Source organism: Periophthalmus magnuspinnatus, chromosome 22 (genome assembly GCF_009829125.3).
Source record: "Periophthalmus magnuspinnatus isolate fPerMag1 chromosome 22, fPerMag1.2.pri, whole genome shotgun sequence".
Classification (NCBI taxonomy): Eukaryota; Metazoa; Chordata; class Actinopteri; order Gobiiformes; family Gobiidae; genus Periophthalmus; species Periophthalmus magnuspinnatus.
Window position 1 is genome coordinate 1,941,946 of NC_047147.1, and position 16,333 is coordinate 1,958,278.

Consider the following 16,333-nt stretch of genomic DNA (forward strand, 5'->3'; position numbering starts at 1 on the left):
GTGAGCTGAGCATTGGACAGGATTGTACTTACTGTAAAGATGGTTCAAATGGTAAGAGATTGCTAAAATACTTAGACATGCATGGATGATATTTAAAATTACTTCAGCTCCCTCTTTAACATTTGCAATGATTAAAGCATACTACAAAATGTACCATAAAAATATTTATTGACGAGACAATCCTCATCAAAAATATCACACAAACACCTTTTCCAAATCCTGGACATCTGATGCCACCATGATAGGTAGGGAGAACCAGGACAGCCCTGTTTGGAGCCAACACATTCTTAGACCTGATATGTGTTTAAGTCCCTCACATACATAAAGAAGAACTGCTGGACTCATGGTACATCAGGAGGACTGTGCCTAAAGAATCAGGACACTGGCCAAAAACGCCACTCTGGTTAGGGCTGCACAATCTGTCCAAATACAATTGAAATCATAATTAGATAAATGCTAAGTAGTGTTGTCACCACTGTATACTCAATGCTGATTCCGATACCACGATGGGGTGACAGTGGCTCAGTCATGATATAGTTGGTAATGTCTTTGTCCTCTGATCCAAAGATTGGCAGTTCAAGTCTCTCGACATAAACATCATAGGTAGAGCGGTCAGATCCGCTGATCCACAAGTTGGGTGTGTGATTCCAGCTCCCATAGATGAATGCTGTTGTTGTGTTGGGCAACACACTTAACCCACTCTCTTTAGAATCGATACCTGTTCAAATGAGTATCTAGTTTCAATCAAGTTTTAGTATCAATTAGTGTTAGTGAGTTTCAATACTAATGACAACCATAATGCAAAAAAACAAAATAGCATGTATTTTTTATAGAATAACATTGTTATAGCTGTAGGGCAGACCTCTACAGGCATGTTATCAAATCAGTGGGATTCTTGTATTAGTTTATCATTTCAAATTTCAGTACTCTCTATTTAAATATAAATCACAAATTACAATCACAAAATCACAATTTGTTTTTTGTTTTTTTTTGTCCAAAATGCTGCAGCCCTCTAGCCCTGGTGCCACCTCACAGAAAGGCTGCAGCCACAGTAGTTGCATTATGAAAACAAAACAAAAATATTTATGACACAATTTTACTGTAATTTTGCAATAAGCCTTTGGGGCAGTTTAGACCTGGAGTAAAAGGTGGTGTAGTGGTTAAGTGGCCGCCTATTAACCAGAAGGTTGTTGGTTTATGACATTTTGTCTTTTTGTCTCTGGTTTAAGACACAACACCTAATTCCTGTCCCTATATAGTGTGAAAGGAAGGGCATCTGGCATAAAAGTCTTAGATTTTCTAGACTTCTAGTTCTTCTTATATATAAGTGGACATGGCTAACCCATTGGCTTATGTTCCAAATAGGAAGTAAATAAGATGCGCACGTTGCGACTGCCGTCGACTCTGGCTCCAATATTTCTATGTGTCCCCTCTTTCTGTAACTGCTACTGTCAGACTCATCATTTTGGTCTTAAAATGTTTCATATTAAACCCGCTGTATATGATCCTGGATTTTTTTATTTTGCTATTTTGTCCCTAAATCAAGATATGAACATTAATAATAGACAAATTAGGAACCTTCTTTCCCCGAGGTTGCTCCCACTAGCATTAGCAACAGGTTTTGACTGACAGTGTTCCTAAGTGCCCATTTCCTACTAAACCAGGAAACGGACACTTAGGGGTGTTACGTGAGCCAAATGTGACATCACACTCACTACCAAACTATGGGCAAATCCGATATTGCCGGATAATATTTGGCAATATCGGACTTATATATATATATATATATATATACATACATATATATCCATTTTACTTGTGAAGGATTGACAAGATGCTGAACTATCCATTCAGCCGCTCATCCATTCATCCATCCAGCCATTCACTGGCTGAAATATATTTGGTCAAATGTATTCAGTGCATTTTTTGCTTCACTGATGCTGATTCACAATTGGATGAATAATTAAGCTAAGTGTATCTTAAAGAGGGCGGTATTTACTTCTATGGGGTATTAAAGAGGGGGTATTTGGTTTCTATGGGGTATTAAAGAGGGGGTATTTAACTTCTATGGGGTTTTAAAGAGGAAGTATTTGACTTATATGGGGTATTAAAGAGGGAGTATTTGACTTGTATGGGGTGTGGGTTTGCCAAAAACAATGAATAGACATGTTTTATAAGTTTCACTTTTGTTTTTGATGCTCTAAAACTCCCCTCTCTTGCTCCCAGTGTTAAGTAACTCCCCTTCAGAGCACTATCTCTATATCACTGTGCATCCTGCTATTTAAAACTACTGCACATTGCATTAGGGTTGTCAAGTTGCTGTGTACAGTTTTGTATCATACTTTTGTATATTTATGGAGAATTTCTGCGCGAGAGCATGAACAACGTAGGCTTGTGAGTGAAGCCTTGTACTGCTAAACGTAAGGAGGCTTTGAATAGGGCCCAGGAGAGATCCTTAAAATACTCAGACAAGCATGGATGACATCTAAAACCTCTCCAGGGCATGGTTTTGATGATTACTACATGGTAGAAGGCTCAAAAAGTATAATCAAATAAGGCTGAGCCAACCACCAGCCGTGATATCATGGACTGAGCAATGAAGAACAACTTGCGTGACCCCAGTATATATAGACAGGACTGCACACTGGCTGGATAGCTAGCACTCCCGCCACACAACAGGTCTTTTTGTGTGGAGTTTTCATGTTTTCCCTGTGTCAACCCAAATCATTGCAATAGGTCAAATCCTCCAGCTAAGGTAATCCTGACCAAGACTCAAGGTCTGAAAATGGTGCACTGAGGCGCTGCACTGCTCACGACTGTTTGCCCCAGTGGATTGAAGGGGGCCAATTTCTCAGGATATTAAAGTGTACTGTAACCTTAGCTTTAGATGAGAGTTGAACCAGAGTCCTTTAGGAGGCCGAACACTCCGACATCTGCCGCCCTTCTTTACTCCAAGAATATAATCACAGTAAAACAGCAATAATCTTCGACAGATAATAAATAAATATGGGATCATGTGGGGACACTAAACGGCCAAGCCTTACTGCAAAATGGCACCAATTTTCATAAAAATGCAATAAATAATTTGAACAACAAAAACATGTAACACAATACAATTAACATGGGAAACAAAACAAAAAAATCTTCTTTGAAATGACACCAGGAGATGAACCACCCTTCCGTTTGTCCAATATGAGTCCATTCCAACCAGGTCACCGCGCAGTGCCAAGTCTGTTCCGGTGACACAGGCATAATGCAGGCTCTTTATCTCCATGACGCACACATCTGGATGGGGAGGAGGGGGAGCGGGGGTAGTGGCAGGGTGGTGGCAGGGTGGTGGGGGGCGGGGGCTAATTGGCTGGTGGTCCGGGGCTCGTTAGAACCAGTAGAGCTCCTTAGCTTTCTTGTGCTGTGGCAGGCCTGAGGAGAGAGAACAATGGTCAGGCAGGTTGTCATGGAGCCTATGGGCAAAGATCCTGGTCTAGCACTGAAAAACAAGAAAGAAGAGGAGAGGAGGAGAGGAGGAAAGGAGAGGAGAGGAAGAAGAAGAAAAGAAGAACCCAGGCAATTAGCAGTTTTCTGATGTCCATGAGCGGTGTGACAGCATTTGAGGGCATATATATATATATATATATATATATATACCTTCATATATTTGTATTATGAAAAGTACTAGTAAATCTTTGCATTTATACAACAGTTAACAGTTTGGATGTAGCCATATCTACCCTGGGTCAGACACCTGAACTGCACCTTCACCACAGCGAGGGTAACCTTGTATTTAGACATGTATGTTTAGTCCACAGTAATCACTACATCAACTTATCGTTCACTATATGAAAGCTAGAGCCATATATTTTGGGGCTCAGTAATTATGGTGTGTACAGTTTCTTTTCAGTCATGAGGAGATTTTTGGTATTCTTTCTCTCTCTCTCTCTCTCTCTCTCTCTCTCTCTCTCTCTCATATCTATGCAAATCCATCTGCAGTATTTGTAACGTGAATACGTAATAAATATAGAAACGGTTAATTAACAAGATTCAAGAGTAGCTGCATTTATTTGACATTAAATTTAGTTGTATTTAGTGACATTTATCTTACAGTTAGTTACATCTGGCCCTTTGAGAGCGGCCATTTTGTTGATGTGGCCCTTTGTGAAAATGCGTTTGACGCCCCTGCTTCACATCAAGAAATCTCTCTCTCTCTTTTTTGTAATTCATATATATGTATGTGTATGTCCCACAGGATTTCATCTCTGCTGTTTGCAGATGATGTTGTCCTGATGGCTTCTTTGAGCCAGGACCTGCAGCAGGCACTGGGGCAGTTTGCAGCCGAGTGTGAAGCGGCTGGGATGAGAATCAGCTCCTCCAAATCCGAGGCCATGGTTCTCGACCGGAAAAAGGTGGTTTGCCCTCTCTGGGTGGGTGGTGAGTCTCTGCCTCAAGTGGAGGAGTTCAAGTATCTCGGGTCTTGTTCACAAGTGAGGGAAGGATGGAGCGTGAGATTGACAGGCGGATCGGTGCAGCATCTGCACTGATGCGGTCGCTGTATCGGTCCGTTGTGGTAAAGAAGGAGCTGAGTCCAAAGGCAAAGCTCTCGATTTACCGGTCAATCTACGTTCCTACCCTCACCTATGGTCATGAGCTTCGAAAGTACAAGGTCGCAGATACAATGGTCGCTGAAATGGGCTTCCTCCATAGGGTGGCCGGGCGCACCCTTAGGGATAGGGTGAGGAGCTCGGTCACACGGGAGGAGCTTGGAGTAGAGCCGCTGCTCCTACACGTCAAGAGGAACCAGTTGAGGTGGCTCGGGCATCTGCTCAGGATGCCTCCTGGACGCCTCCCTAGGGAGGTGTTCTGGGCATGTCCCACCAGGAGGAGGCCCCGGGGAAGACCCAGGACACGCTGGAGGGACTATGTCTCTCGGCTGGCCTGGGAACGCCTTGGGGTCCCACTGGAGGACGTGTCTGGGGTGAGGGAAGTCTGGGAGTCCCTGCTTAGACTGCTGCCCCCGTGACCCGGCCCCGGATAAGCGGAAGAAAATGGATGGATGGATATATGTATGTATGTATAAGTACATACATATAATTATGTATACATATGTATCAGTATGTATATATAAGTATGTAAGAATGTATGTATGTGTATGTAGTATGGAAGCTGTACTGCAAGTGCTCTGACCTGTGTCCATGTTGAGGGTCAGGCTCTGTCCCACCTCCCCCGTGGGCAGGAGGCTGGGCCAGGTGCTCGGCGGCTCCAGTTTGCTGACCTCGTAGTGGCCGGGCATGGCGGGCAGGTGTGGCGGCCTCACGGCAGGCATCAGCAGGGGCCCGTAATGTGGCTCCAGGGCCGATGGAGAGTAGAGTTCGTGCAGGGATCTCGGGGGTCCGTACTGAGGCTGAGTGTAGGCCCAGCTCTCTGGGGGATGCGGGTGGGCATGCGGGTGGGCGTGCGGGTGGGACAGGCCCGGGTGCAGTCCTGAGGCATACGGGTCCACAGAGTACGAGGAGGTAGGGTCGCAGTGCGGCCGACTCTGGGGGGAGGGGTAGTTACTGTCCCAGAAGGAGGGAGGGAAGCTCCGCCTACCACTGGGGGACGCGGCGTCTGAGGACACAAAGACTTATGTCACTTTATTCAAGGACAGGTCAATACAAGTTTGGACGTCTGCGTAGGACAATAATACATTGTGAAGCATGATATATCCCTGCAGAGAAATATGACAAAAAAAGATAATATTGAAATTACTTTATGCCACTGACACAAAGCAGGGTAATCGCAGTAAAGCGATTTCGTGAAAGGAGCCGCAACACATAAAGAGCAGAATGTACTAGTTATTTAATCTACTCTCCAGAGCTCAAATCTGACATATTTTACATAAAAATGGCAAAAATCTATTGGAACTATTGGAAAGCTGTAGCATGCTAGCTATCTCACTGTGTTTAAAAGCTTATGCTAACTTTTATTAAAAGCATAAAATATAAAATAATAAAAAAAAAAGAAAAAAAAGAAAACAGTGATGTTCTCACCTCATTTGTTTAGTCTTTAACATGCACCCTCAAGTTACTGTCCACTGTCTGATCTTTAATTAAATTAATTTTAGCGAGACAACTGGACAAGAAGTAGTGATGCTGACAGGCTGGGCGCCGTCGTGCAAAGAGCCTACACACTATAAGTATTGAGCATAATGTGACCAGACGTCCCTATTTACCCAAGACAGTCCCAGACAGTCCCAGTTTTGAGCCTTTTGTCCCCTTTATCTTAAACCATTGATTTGTCTCTATTTTTAACACATTTGATCCCCACCAACTGTAAAAAGGGTACAGATGTTTTTGTGCAAATACAGAAAACTATGCATGAAAATAGCTAGGTCAAAAAATGCACTAAGATGCAATGACCGAAGTCTCTAGTGTTATACGGGACTCATTCACGCGTGAGCTGAGGATGGACCAAGTGCCTCTTCAGTTTAATTATTACCAACCACCCCAACAAGGTGTGTGCCAGTTTTTAATTTTGAAAATGTGGGCGCCCTATTTGAAGACCAAAATCTATTGTTACAGCTTTCATATAGGCCTATAGTCATATATTTGATATAATGATTATGGTGACAGGCCTGGGTCTGCGCAGACTTTCCTCTGTGTGCTGCTGGTGAGTTTAAGAGGAATTTCAACAGCATCCTGGACATAACCATTGGTACACATGCAGAGTGTGTCTAATGCACAGTGATGGAATACAACAACCTCTTTAGGCCACATCATGAGAGGGAGGTGAAGAGAGAGTGGGGAAGAGGGTAGAGAGGAGGTGAGGGCAGGGAGAGATAGAGAGAAGGAGAGGAGAAGTGGGCAGAGAGAGGGGCGAGAGATGGAAAGAGGGAGGGAGAAGCCGATAGAATAGAGGGTAGAAAGAAGGAAAAGAAGAAAGAGCAGAGAGACAGGAAGAGAAGGAGTAAAGAGAGATGGGACCGGGGCACAGAGAAGGAGGGGAAGACAGGGCAGGGAGAGTGGGATGAAGGAGGGAGGGCACCCTGATTTATGGAGACACATGTGAGAGGGGCGTCCCGGAGTCACATGAATGTTCCACATATCTGCTCCATCACATCACACAGCCAGACACATCCAAGACACGGACACAATACACCAGTGGAATCACCAGGCTCATACTTCAGCTCCATTTAAATAACCACACTGTTTTAGACAGCACTGTGCAAGATAAACATGTTCATATCAAATACAACATTTGATATGAACATGTTTATCTTTCACAAATACAAAAACACTGGACATGGGTTGCCTGTTCCAGTGCTGAAATCCAGTCTATTAAAACCTAGAAGGACTCTCTCTGATCTAAATGGTCACTACCTAAAGCTCAACACCAGCAGACAATCAGTGCTAGAGCAGCCTCTGCAGCTCAGTGAGTAATTTGTGCAGGTTCACATGAGGCTCAGCCTGTGCATATACTGAGAATGAGAAAAACTTGTATGCATCCTGTATCTGCAGGTTACAGTACTGTCCGCTCAGGTTCAGAGGTGATTGTAGAACCTTTTTAAAAAGAACAGGGGCTTTATGCAAGTGTTATACCATGGATTCCGATTTCCTTCACCAACTTCAAATTATTCAAATAATTTTAGGTAAAACTATTGTGACGCAGAATAACACACAACACTAAATTTGATACATTTTACCATGTGGTTATACAACCACAAAGCTTGTGACCTTTCATTTATACATATATGGGCTTTAGTTGATCCCTCATACAGAGAACACATTGAGGGTCAAATGAGGTCAAAGATCCAGGAGAAATGTTGGAGGATCCTCACACATGACACCAGTCCAACAGAGCTCAAGGAAGCACTGAGAAATGAAGCCCTTAAGTGTCTTCACAAGACACTGTGGCCTGGGCCTTTCTGTGCAGTTTGTTTCTGCCCATGTCACGGTGGGTTTACAATAGGCACTTGGGTTTCACCCTAAAACATGCACAATCCACTCTTCAATTTAGGGTATTCCTGACCAGGACTAGCTCAAGATCTGGAGATGGGTCTCTGAACACTGCACTGAGGTGCCCTCTACTCCTCACAGGTTGTCATGATGCACGCATTATCTGCCTCCTGTGTTGTCTCCCTGTGTGCCTTCCCCTCCCCCACCTGAGCCCCTGGCTCCTCCCGTGCGCACCTGCAGCCCATCAGCGCAATTACCTCCACCTGCTGCTGGGTATAAGATGGACCAGCTCAAGACATTTGGTGCCAGATCGTCTGCGTGTCTAATGTGAATGTTCCAGCTCTGTTTCTGTTGCCTACTTTTGGATGCTGACTGGATTTTTGCTGCCCCCCAGATCCCTGCTCCCTCGCTCGTGCCAGCTCCTGGCCTCTGGTTCAGCTCCTGACCCCGCGCTCCGGCTCCGGTACAGTCTACTACTTGTCTTCACCTCCTTGTCTCGTCCTGGACCCCGGCTTGCTCCACATCTCCCGCTCCGGCTCCGGTACTGTCTACTCCTTGTCATCACCCTCCTCTGGCTCCCTCCTCTGGCTCCGTCCCCGATCCTGTCCTCGCTCCGGTCCTGGTTGTTCCCTGTTCCCGTCTCTGCTCTTCACAACGCATCCTCGGACTCTGACTCGCACCCCGCTCCCCGTCCCTTGCTGGTTTAATGAACTTTTGTTATTTATTGCACAAACTGTAAATAAACACTGTAAATCTGCCCCGAGATCTGCACTCTTTGGTCCGCCCTACACCAGCCATTACGACACAGGTTGAACCCAGCAGCAGTGAAGGATGCAGAGGACACATTTCTAACCTCACCTGGTCACTTTTAGAGAGCTCTTTTCAACTTTCAAGGCACTCAAAGTGCTTTATATCAGCTCATAAACCTGTGTACAGTGACACTGTGGTTGAGGGGGGAAGTATCTTGCCCAAGGATGCAACGATAAGTATTCATCTGTGAGACCTGGGATCAGTGGCTCTGACTGCTCAACCAACAGACCTGCTGTCCCTAGATGTGTGCAGATCTTTAGCTGGGATTCACCGAGATGTTTCAAATACATCGTAAAGAAATGTCCCTCAGCTATGGCACAATATCTTGTTGGTTATTGTCTGAAAAAAGGATGGGGGCTAAATTCTGACAAAAGTCCAACCTAAAGCTAAATCTAATGCATCAGAACGCCACACAACAAGAGTGAAACATTTAAACCTGATGCCATGGTCCATCAGTGCATAATGGCAGTGAGGTGTTACGTAACCCAGTGATGGCTCTTTCAACAATCTGCACAACTGATTCTATGGAGTAAACCTCAGGTCGGGGATTGAGGACGCAGGGAGTGAGTGAGGTTCTAAAATCTACTGGTTGGGAAGCCATTACAACACAGCCTTCCATCTAGTGATGTTAGCATAACATTTCTTTAAAACTTTATTTTAACACTAAGGAATAGACTCGATAGTCAATACGATTCTGACATCACAGTGATAATAAAAATGTGATTTTTCACATTAAATGGTAGTACTTTGTTTTATATCCCCATGTGTCTTCTGTGTAATCCCTCAGTAGAACAGGTAGGTTCCTTGTGTGTGTGTGTGTGTACTATGTGTCTTATACTTGTGAAAGATTCAGCTCAACATCATAAACATATTCATGAAAGTTTAATTTCTGTCCCGTGAATTGGACTTTTTTAGTATTGATATCTGCTGAAATTAGTATCTAGTTTCAATACTAGTCTTAGTATCAATTAGTATCTGACTCTTGTTGTTTGAAAACTTTAGGTCCATCACTGCTGCTCTTCACATTAAAATGTGATCCAAATGTGTTAAAGGTCTGGGGGTTCTCTTTTGCCTATAATAATGACCCCGTAACATATATGTCTATCTCTCTTTCTCTCTGTACATCTCTACCTCTATCTGTGCACCCCCCACTCCAAATCTCTATGTGCCTCTTCTCTACTGTCCCCACCTGTTATTGTCTCTGCCCCCTCCCTCTCCTCCTCCTCCCTCTCACCCTTGACAGAATGCCACTGAGCCATTCTGTGTTCTTTTGGCCGTATACTTTTATATTTAGATAGAGCTCTGAAAACCGGGCTAGTGATTCCTCATGTGCCTATACCACACAATGTTGTAAGTGTGAGGACGAGGAGGGAGGAGAGGGGAGGATTGAGGGAGGGAGAGAGAGGAGGAACCATTGTGGGTGCGAGACTCGAGTGCCCACAGGGTGTTGAAGGCGACACTAGCACGGGGCTGGGTGCTTACGCTGGTGTTCAAACTTAGCCTGTTGTGGGGCAGGACGCATGGGGGTGTAGGATGCTTGGGGGGCCCCTGCCCTGGCCCTACAAGGAGAGCAGGGTCAGTGCTCACACAACCACTGCACTGTGCATGGAAGCCAGCTGTATTGTTAGCGTGTGCCGACACTGTCATAGGAAAGTCATTGGGCCGTAAATACCTCCAAAATCAACAAAAAACAATCTCTATCTTTGTTTGCAATGAAATGGTGAAATCTCATTTGTTATTTAAAGCAGACCTATCCTGCAAAATGAACTTTTCAGAGATTTTAACCATGTTATAGTTTCCCCTGTCATTTACCCTTTGTATTTGGAGTGATGTGTGCATGTTTGAGCAATCTTTAATTGTTTACTTTCAAGACGCCATATTGCTGATCGATCCTCGTTTTCACCACCACCTATATATGTCCGCTGCTCTGTACTTCATTCCTCAATTTTATTTTCTAAATGAATGATACACGTAGGATTCAGCAGCATTACATAGTCATTTTGATACAAATGAAAAAAAAAAATCCGTGACTCACTAGCGTGAACTGCAACTATCCTTAGAGGGCACCGACAGCTACACAGCGCTTTGTTGTGATGACATTTACAGCAATGCCAGCTCCCATTGGACACCGTGGTTTTCTAGCAAGTCAGAGGACTTCTTTCTTTAATTAAGTCATTATAGATGAATATTGCAATTTAAGATGTCAAACTCTCGCAGTTGTATTTAGAGTGATTCATGCATGTTTGAGTAATGTTTATTTACCAGTATTAAAGACATCATTGCTTCAATCTATCCCCGTTTTTGCCGCCACATGTATTCACCACCGCTACTACTATGTACTACTATGTACTACTATGTACTACTATGTACTACTATGTACTACTATGTACTACTATGTACTACTATGTACTACTATGTACTACTATGTACTACTATGTACTACTATGTACTACTATGTACTACTATGTACTACTATGTACTACTATGTACTACTATGTACTACTATGTACTACTATGTACTACTATGTACTACTATGTACTACTATGTACTATTTTCTTTCAATGACACACATAGAATTTGGCAGCACCATGTTTATAAGTAAATTATAGAAAATTTTATTTCAGCTTCCTATTCATCTTAAATATGCAGAGAAATCCAGACTATTATTGTTAACACTTGGTCCTGGTCTAGTTCTGGTTCAGTCCTGGTTCAATCCTGGTCTAGTCTTAGTTCAGTCCTGGTCTAGTCCTAGTCTAGTCCTGGTTCAGTCCTGGTTCAGTCCTGGTCTAGTCCTGGTTCAGTCCTGGTCTAGTCCTGGTCTAATCCTGGTCTAGTCCTGGTCTAGTCCTGGTTCAGTCCTGGTCTAGTCCTGGTCTAATCCTGGTCTAGTCCTGGTGTAGTCCTGGTTCAGTCCTAGTCTAGCCCTGGTTTAGTCCTGGCTTAGTCCCAGTTAAGTGTGAACTTAGCCATTACCAGAGATGTGTAATTTATTTATTTATATATTTATATTTTTGAGTGCTTCTTTCTTCTCTTTGAATTCCAAACAGTTGTCCCATAACCCGCCTTATGTCCAAAGCTGGCTGATCCTCTGTCAGGACATCACCCCCCCACCCCCCAGCACCCACAGCCCTGACCTGTTTACCAGCTGACCTCTGCCCTGACCTTTGATTGGACAGCAGTTGTCACCTGACCATCACCTGTCTCTGTCTAAAGTGTCAGGTCATCTTGTGTGGCCTTAAAATAAGACATATCAACTGTCCAAATGTCCACAAGTCCAACTGTCCTTGATGTTTACATTCACAGGTAAATCTGAGGATGTTCTTGATTGGGTTTTTGTCTTGCTTGGGGGTTGCTAGGTTTTCAGAATGCAACAAGTGACCAAACTTCTGTAAAAAAAAAACTCAAAATAGCAACTTGCAGCTGATGAGATGTGCATGTGCATGTTAAAACCATACTTGAACATTGTCCACTGGTTCTATAGAATACTTTAAAGCCAAACGAACATGCAGGCCAAACAATTGTCAATGGAGAAGCTTGCTCACAATAAGGATGCAAAAGTTTTTCAGTGTAATAAACAACCAAAATGAAAAAGTAGGGTTTTAGTTTTGTCAATTTTTTGGATAAAAAGTTATATATTGGGGCTTTAACATCAAAAACAGCTTTAAAACCTGAATTAGCTTATTATTTCAGTCTTTGCTGGGTCTATTATCATGAAAGTTAATCTCAGAAGCAAATCTAAAAAAAAAAAAGAAACTGCAATTCTCAAAATTTACAAATAACTTTACAAAAAAGAAGTTCAAATTTCCTATAAAGAAGCAGACCTGGCAAGGCTGGTCTTAGTTCAAATAACCCAATAGACATGAATGAGACACTCAACCGGCAACCTTGAGAGCCTTGAAAGGCGCCTAACAAATAAAATGTATTATTATTATTATTATTACTATTCAAAGACATTAATTATTGTCATTGTCTGAGCATCTAATTTTTAGACATGATATTAAAAACGTTGTCAAAAGACATTTTGCTCTCTGCTGCCAAAATAAACACATCAGTCAAAGCATTGGTAGTGTATTTTTTCTCTTGTAATCTAGAAGACCAAAACAATGAATCAACACAAGTGAGTCTGTGGTGGCAGGACCATTATTTGGTTCATCGCTGATATGAAATGAATGAGCACACACAAATACACATATTCCCTTGGCTGTTTGTCACCCAGTGCAGTTCCGTGTCTCTCCGGGCATGCACCATTACTGAAGTGGTTCTCAGAATACAAGAATTGGGAATTGTATCATTATAAATTCTGTTATGGACCCAATCTTATGTCTTGTAACATGGAATTTTGCTATTTATTTGTTGCAGCTCCGGCCTTTTAATGATACTATTTAAAAATAGGTTCACTGCTTTGTGTCAGTGAGTAAAATAACTTCAATATTATAGTTCATCACAATATTTCTCTGTAACACTAGTGTTTCAAAATATATTATCGTGAGAGCTCTGCCAAGAGCACTAACATCTGAGAGAACACTAAAATTTGAACTGCTTAACTTTCATTTCAGAGCATTTGGGCGAGGTCTGTGTCAATCAGCCCTACTTCAGAGTGGTGACTGCCATACCTGTTCCGTGGGTCTCGGGGGCCCGCCTCTTACCCTCTCCGTCCATGTAGGAGCTGAGAGCCCTGGAGAAGTGCTGGTCCACCACACTGCTGATGTCTCCTTGGTAGTAAGTGAACAGCACACATCTGGAGCTCAGGTACTCGGCTTCAGGGGCGCCCGCGGACTTGTCTTTGGGGCCCTCCTCTGACCTGGTCCCCGCGGTGATGTAGGAGGAGGCCGGAGAGGACAGTGAGGAGGCAGTGGAAGAGGAGGAGGTGGAGGAGGAAGAGGAATTGCCTGGGCCCCCTGGCAGTCCATCGGGGCCCCTAGAAGTGTCCATGCGGTCCCTGCAGTGAGAGGGTGTCACAGCAGTAGGGGCCTATGGGACATGGGTGGAAGGGGAACATGTTTTAGTTTGACCTTTAGTCTGTGTTAATAGATTATTTTTTCAGACCAAAGTTTAGTTTGTTTTCATACCTGACAGTTTGGACTGCTCACTTGCAGTCTTCCTCAGAGTGCTCACGTGATGTTGCTATGACGTGTCCGGTGAACTGATTTAAACGGGTTTTGGTGCTTTCTTCCTACCAATGGAGGCAGGACAACAGTGCCATCTGCAGTCTGACTTCTTCAGGACGGTAACCCAGGTGTCTTTTTATTGTCCTGTGGGCACATTTTCGTATTTTGATTCTCTCCTTAATCCAGGGACGATGTCCGTTGTCCCAGAGGGCATGATGCTTGCTCTGTCCTAGTCCATAATGTGGTTTTCTCTCAGTCAGGAATGGCCAATTTGAATACTGTCCAGAAGAAGCTGGAATGGAAATGGTGCTGTGGTTCTGCCTCCATCAGTAGGATGACAGCGCCATCTGTCGATTGACTTCTTCAGGACAGTATACCAGGAACAAATAAAATCAGATACCTCTGACTAAGACCTGTTCAGCTGACTGAACACAGCACAGTAACATCACATGACCACGCTGAGGAAAACCATTAATGAGCATTCCAAACTGTCAGGTATGAAAATAAACTAAATATTGGCATGAAAAAATAATTTATTGAAATAAATTATCAAAAATCCAATTGAACCTCATTGGATCTCTCACTTAGTCCCTTCTGCTGCTGTGATATTGTACCATGAAACAACTCTCTGGGATGGTGTCATGGAGTTGTTGTCTAATCTCTGTCAACTTTAAGCACCATTACAGAGTATAATGTGTCGGTGTCAGTTTACTCATGATTCTTAGTGAACAGTGAGTTGAAAGAGTTGAAAGCCATGATACACTTATGTATCTGTATCACTTATGCTCTTCACATCGTGCATAGATGCATGAAAAGCATTTATCTAGAATAAATCATGTACAGGCCCTTCAACACATCAGACGCTGCTGCTAATGCTAACAATGTTGCTAACGCTAATGCAATGTCTTTGTCAGGAATGTTCCACAGAACTTATGTCTTGCATATATATATATATATATATATATATATATATATATATATATATATATATATATATATATATATATATATATATATATATATATATATATATATATATATATATGTATTTATGTGTGTGTGTGTGTGTGTGTGCGTGCGTGTATGCATGTGTGTATGTATGTATATATACTTGGTCTTTCTTGTTTCCTTACTTCTTAATATCACTTAATTTTGTAAACAGATTCTTGTGTCTTCCTGGAGCACGTCTAACCTTGTGCTGCTGTGTGCTTTTCCAAATGAAGTCATTGCTTGGCTTGTCCGCGCAGTTACAGCACTCTGCTATATTTACTCTCAGACATAACACATGCCGCTGCTCATAAACACGCAATCGTTTAAGCGCTAATACTGTGAACGAATTATGCTACCTTTGCGTATTATTTTACCCATGAGCTAGACACAAATCCACCTCTAAGGGAGTTTTTTTTTTTTTACGCAGGTATACTTGGAGAGGCGCTTCTTGCTCTACAATAAAGGACTTTTAACCTATCACAGTGTCTCGAATTCTGTACCCTCACTCTATTTTTGTTTGTTTGTTTGCTTTATGTCTTTTTAATTTCCCAGTTGCACATCTTTGAAGAGCACCTGGTTTTTATCCATTGCACATTTACGGGTGCTCCAAAGTATTGTTTTTTATACTTGTACTTATACTTGGAACTGCAGGCCTACTTATAAAGCTATACATTAAAGTAATGTGCTAACACTTACTTTTTCATGACTCACTAAAACTGTGGCGAATAAATGCAGGGCCATCAGCGTGCGTAAATGTTGAGTATGACTCGCGGCAGCTCAAACGAACAAAACATTCCAGTTTTAAGATAACGGATAACTCACATATACTGACACCGTGGTCAGCAGCAGAGCAGTATCGTACCTGTAAACTGTTGATGAAGGCAGGAGCGCTCGGTGCGTACGGTGCGTAATGTCCATAGGCTGGGTACATAACATCCAAACAGCTCATGGTAAACGGGCGCGGACTCTGCAGCTGCGTCTATAGCGACCTCGGCACACCATCCGGGGTTTTAGAGGTAATGTCGAAAAGAAATAGTCACGGGAGATTCGCTGTAGTGCGGCCAAAGCATGTCCCAGCTCCTCCACTGTGTGCCCCTTCACTGTGTGCTACTCCACTGTGTGCTCCTTCACTGTGCGCTCCTTCAATGTGCGCTCCGGGCAGCTGCGAGCGTCTATGGAGCAGGCATGGGGGTCCTGTCCGGTGCGTCTCAGCGCGAGCCACCCCCTCCTCCTCTACACACCCCCTCCTCCACCACACACTCCCTCCTCATCCACAGACGTCCTCCACAGACCCCCTCCTCATCCTCAGATCTCCTCCACAGACCCCCTCCTCATCCAGAGACCTTCTGCTCATCCACAGACCCCCTCCTTCTCCACACACCCCCTCCTCATCCATAGACCCCCTCCTCATCCACAGACCTCCTCCACAGACCCCCTCCTCATCCACAGACCTCCTCCTCCACAGACCCCCTCCTTCTCCACAGACCCCCTCCCCC

At 43.5% G+C, this 16,333-nt stretch overlaps 1 protein-coding gene across 3 annotated transcripts; it reads right to left on the reverse strand.

The window, feature by feature from the left end:
• Positions 1-3,322: 3,322 nt before the first annotated feature.
• vgll2b (vestigial-like family member 2b) lies at positions 3,323-16,073 on the reverse strand. Of its 3 annotated transcripts, XM_055231220.1 has the most exons (5): positions 15,700-15,768; positions 13,809-13,991; positions 13,353-13,710; positions 5,179-5,601; positions 3,323-3,420 (listed from the first exon to the last, which is right to left on the reverse strand). In XM_055231220.1, the coding sequence occupies exons 3-5, from the start codon at positions 13,669-13,671 to the stop codon at positions 3,377-3,379; spliced, it is 786 nt and encodes a 261-aa protein (XP_055087195.1). In that variant the 5' UTR covers positions 13,672-13,710; positions 13,809-13,991; positions 15,700-15,768; the 3' UTR covers positions 3,323-3,376. The 3 variants fall into 3 exon arrangements, with proteins under 3 accessions (XP_055087195.1, XP_055087194.1, XP_033844443.1); XM_055231219.1 differs by lacking the exon at positions 13,809-13,991 and having other exon boundaries at positions 13,386-13,710; positions 15,700-16,073; XM_033988552.2 differs by lacking the exon at positions 13,809-13,991 and having other exon boundaries at positions 15,700-16,073.
• Positions 16,074-16,333: the final 260 nt, after the last annotated feature.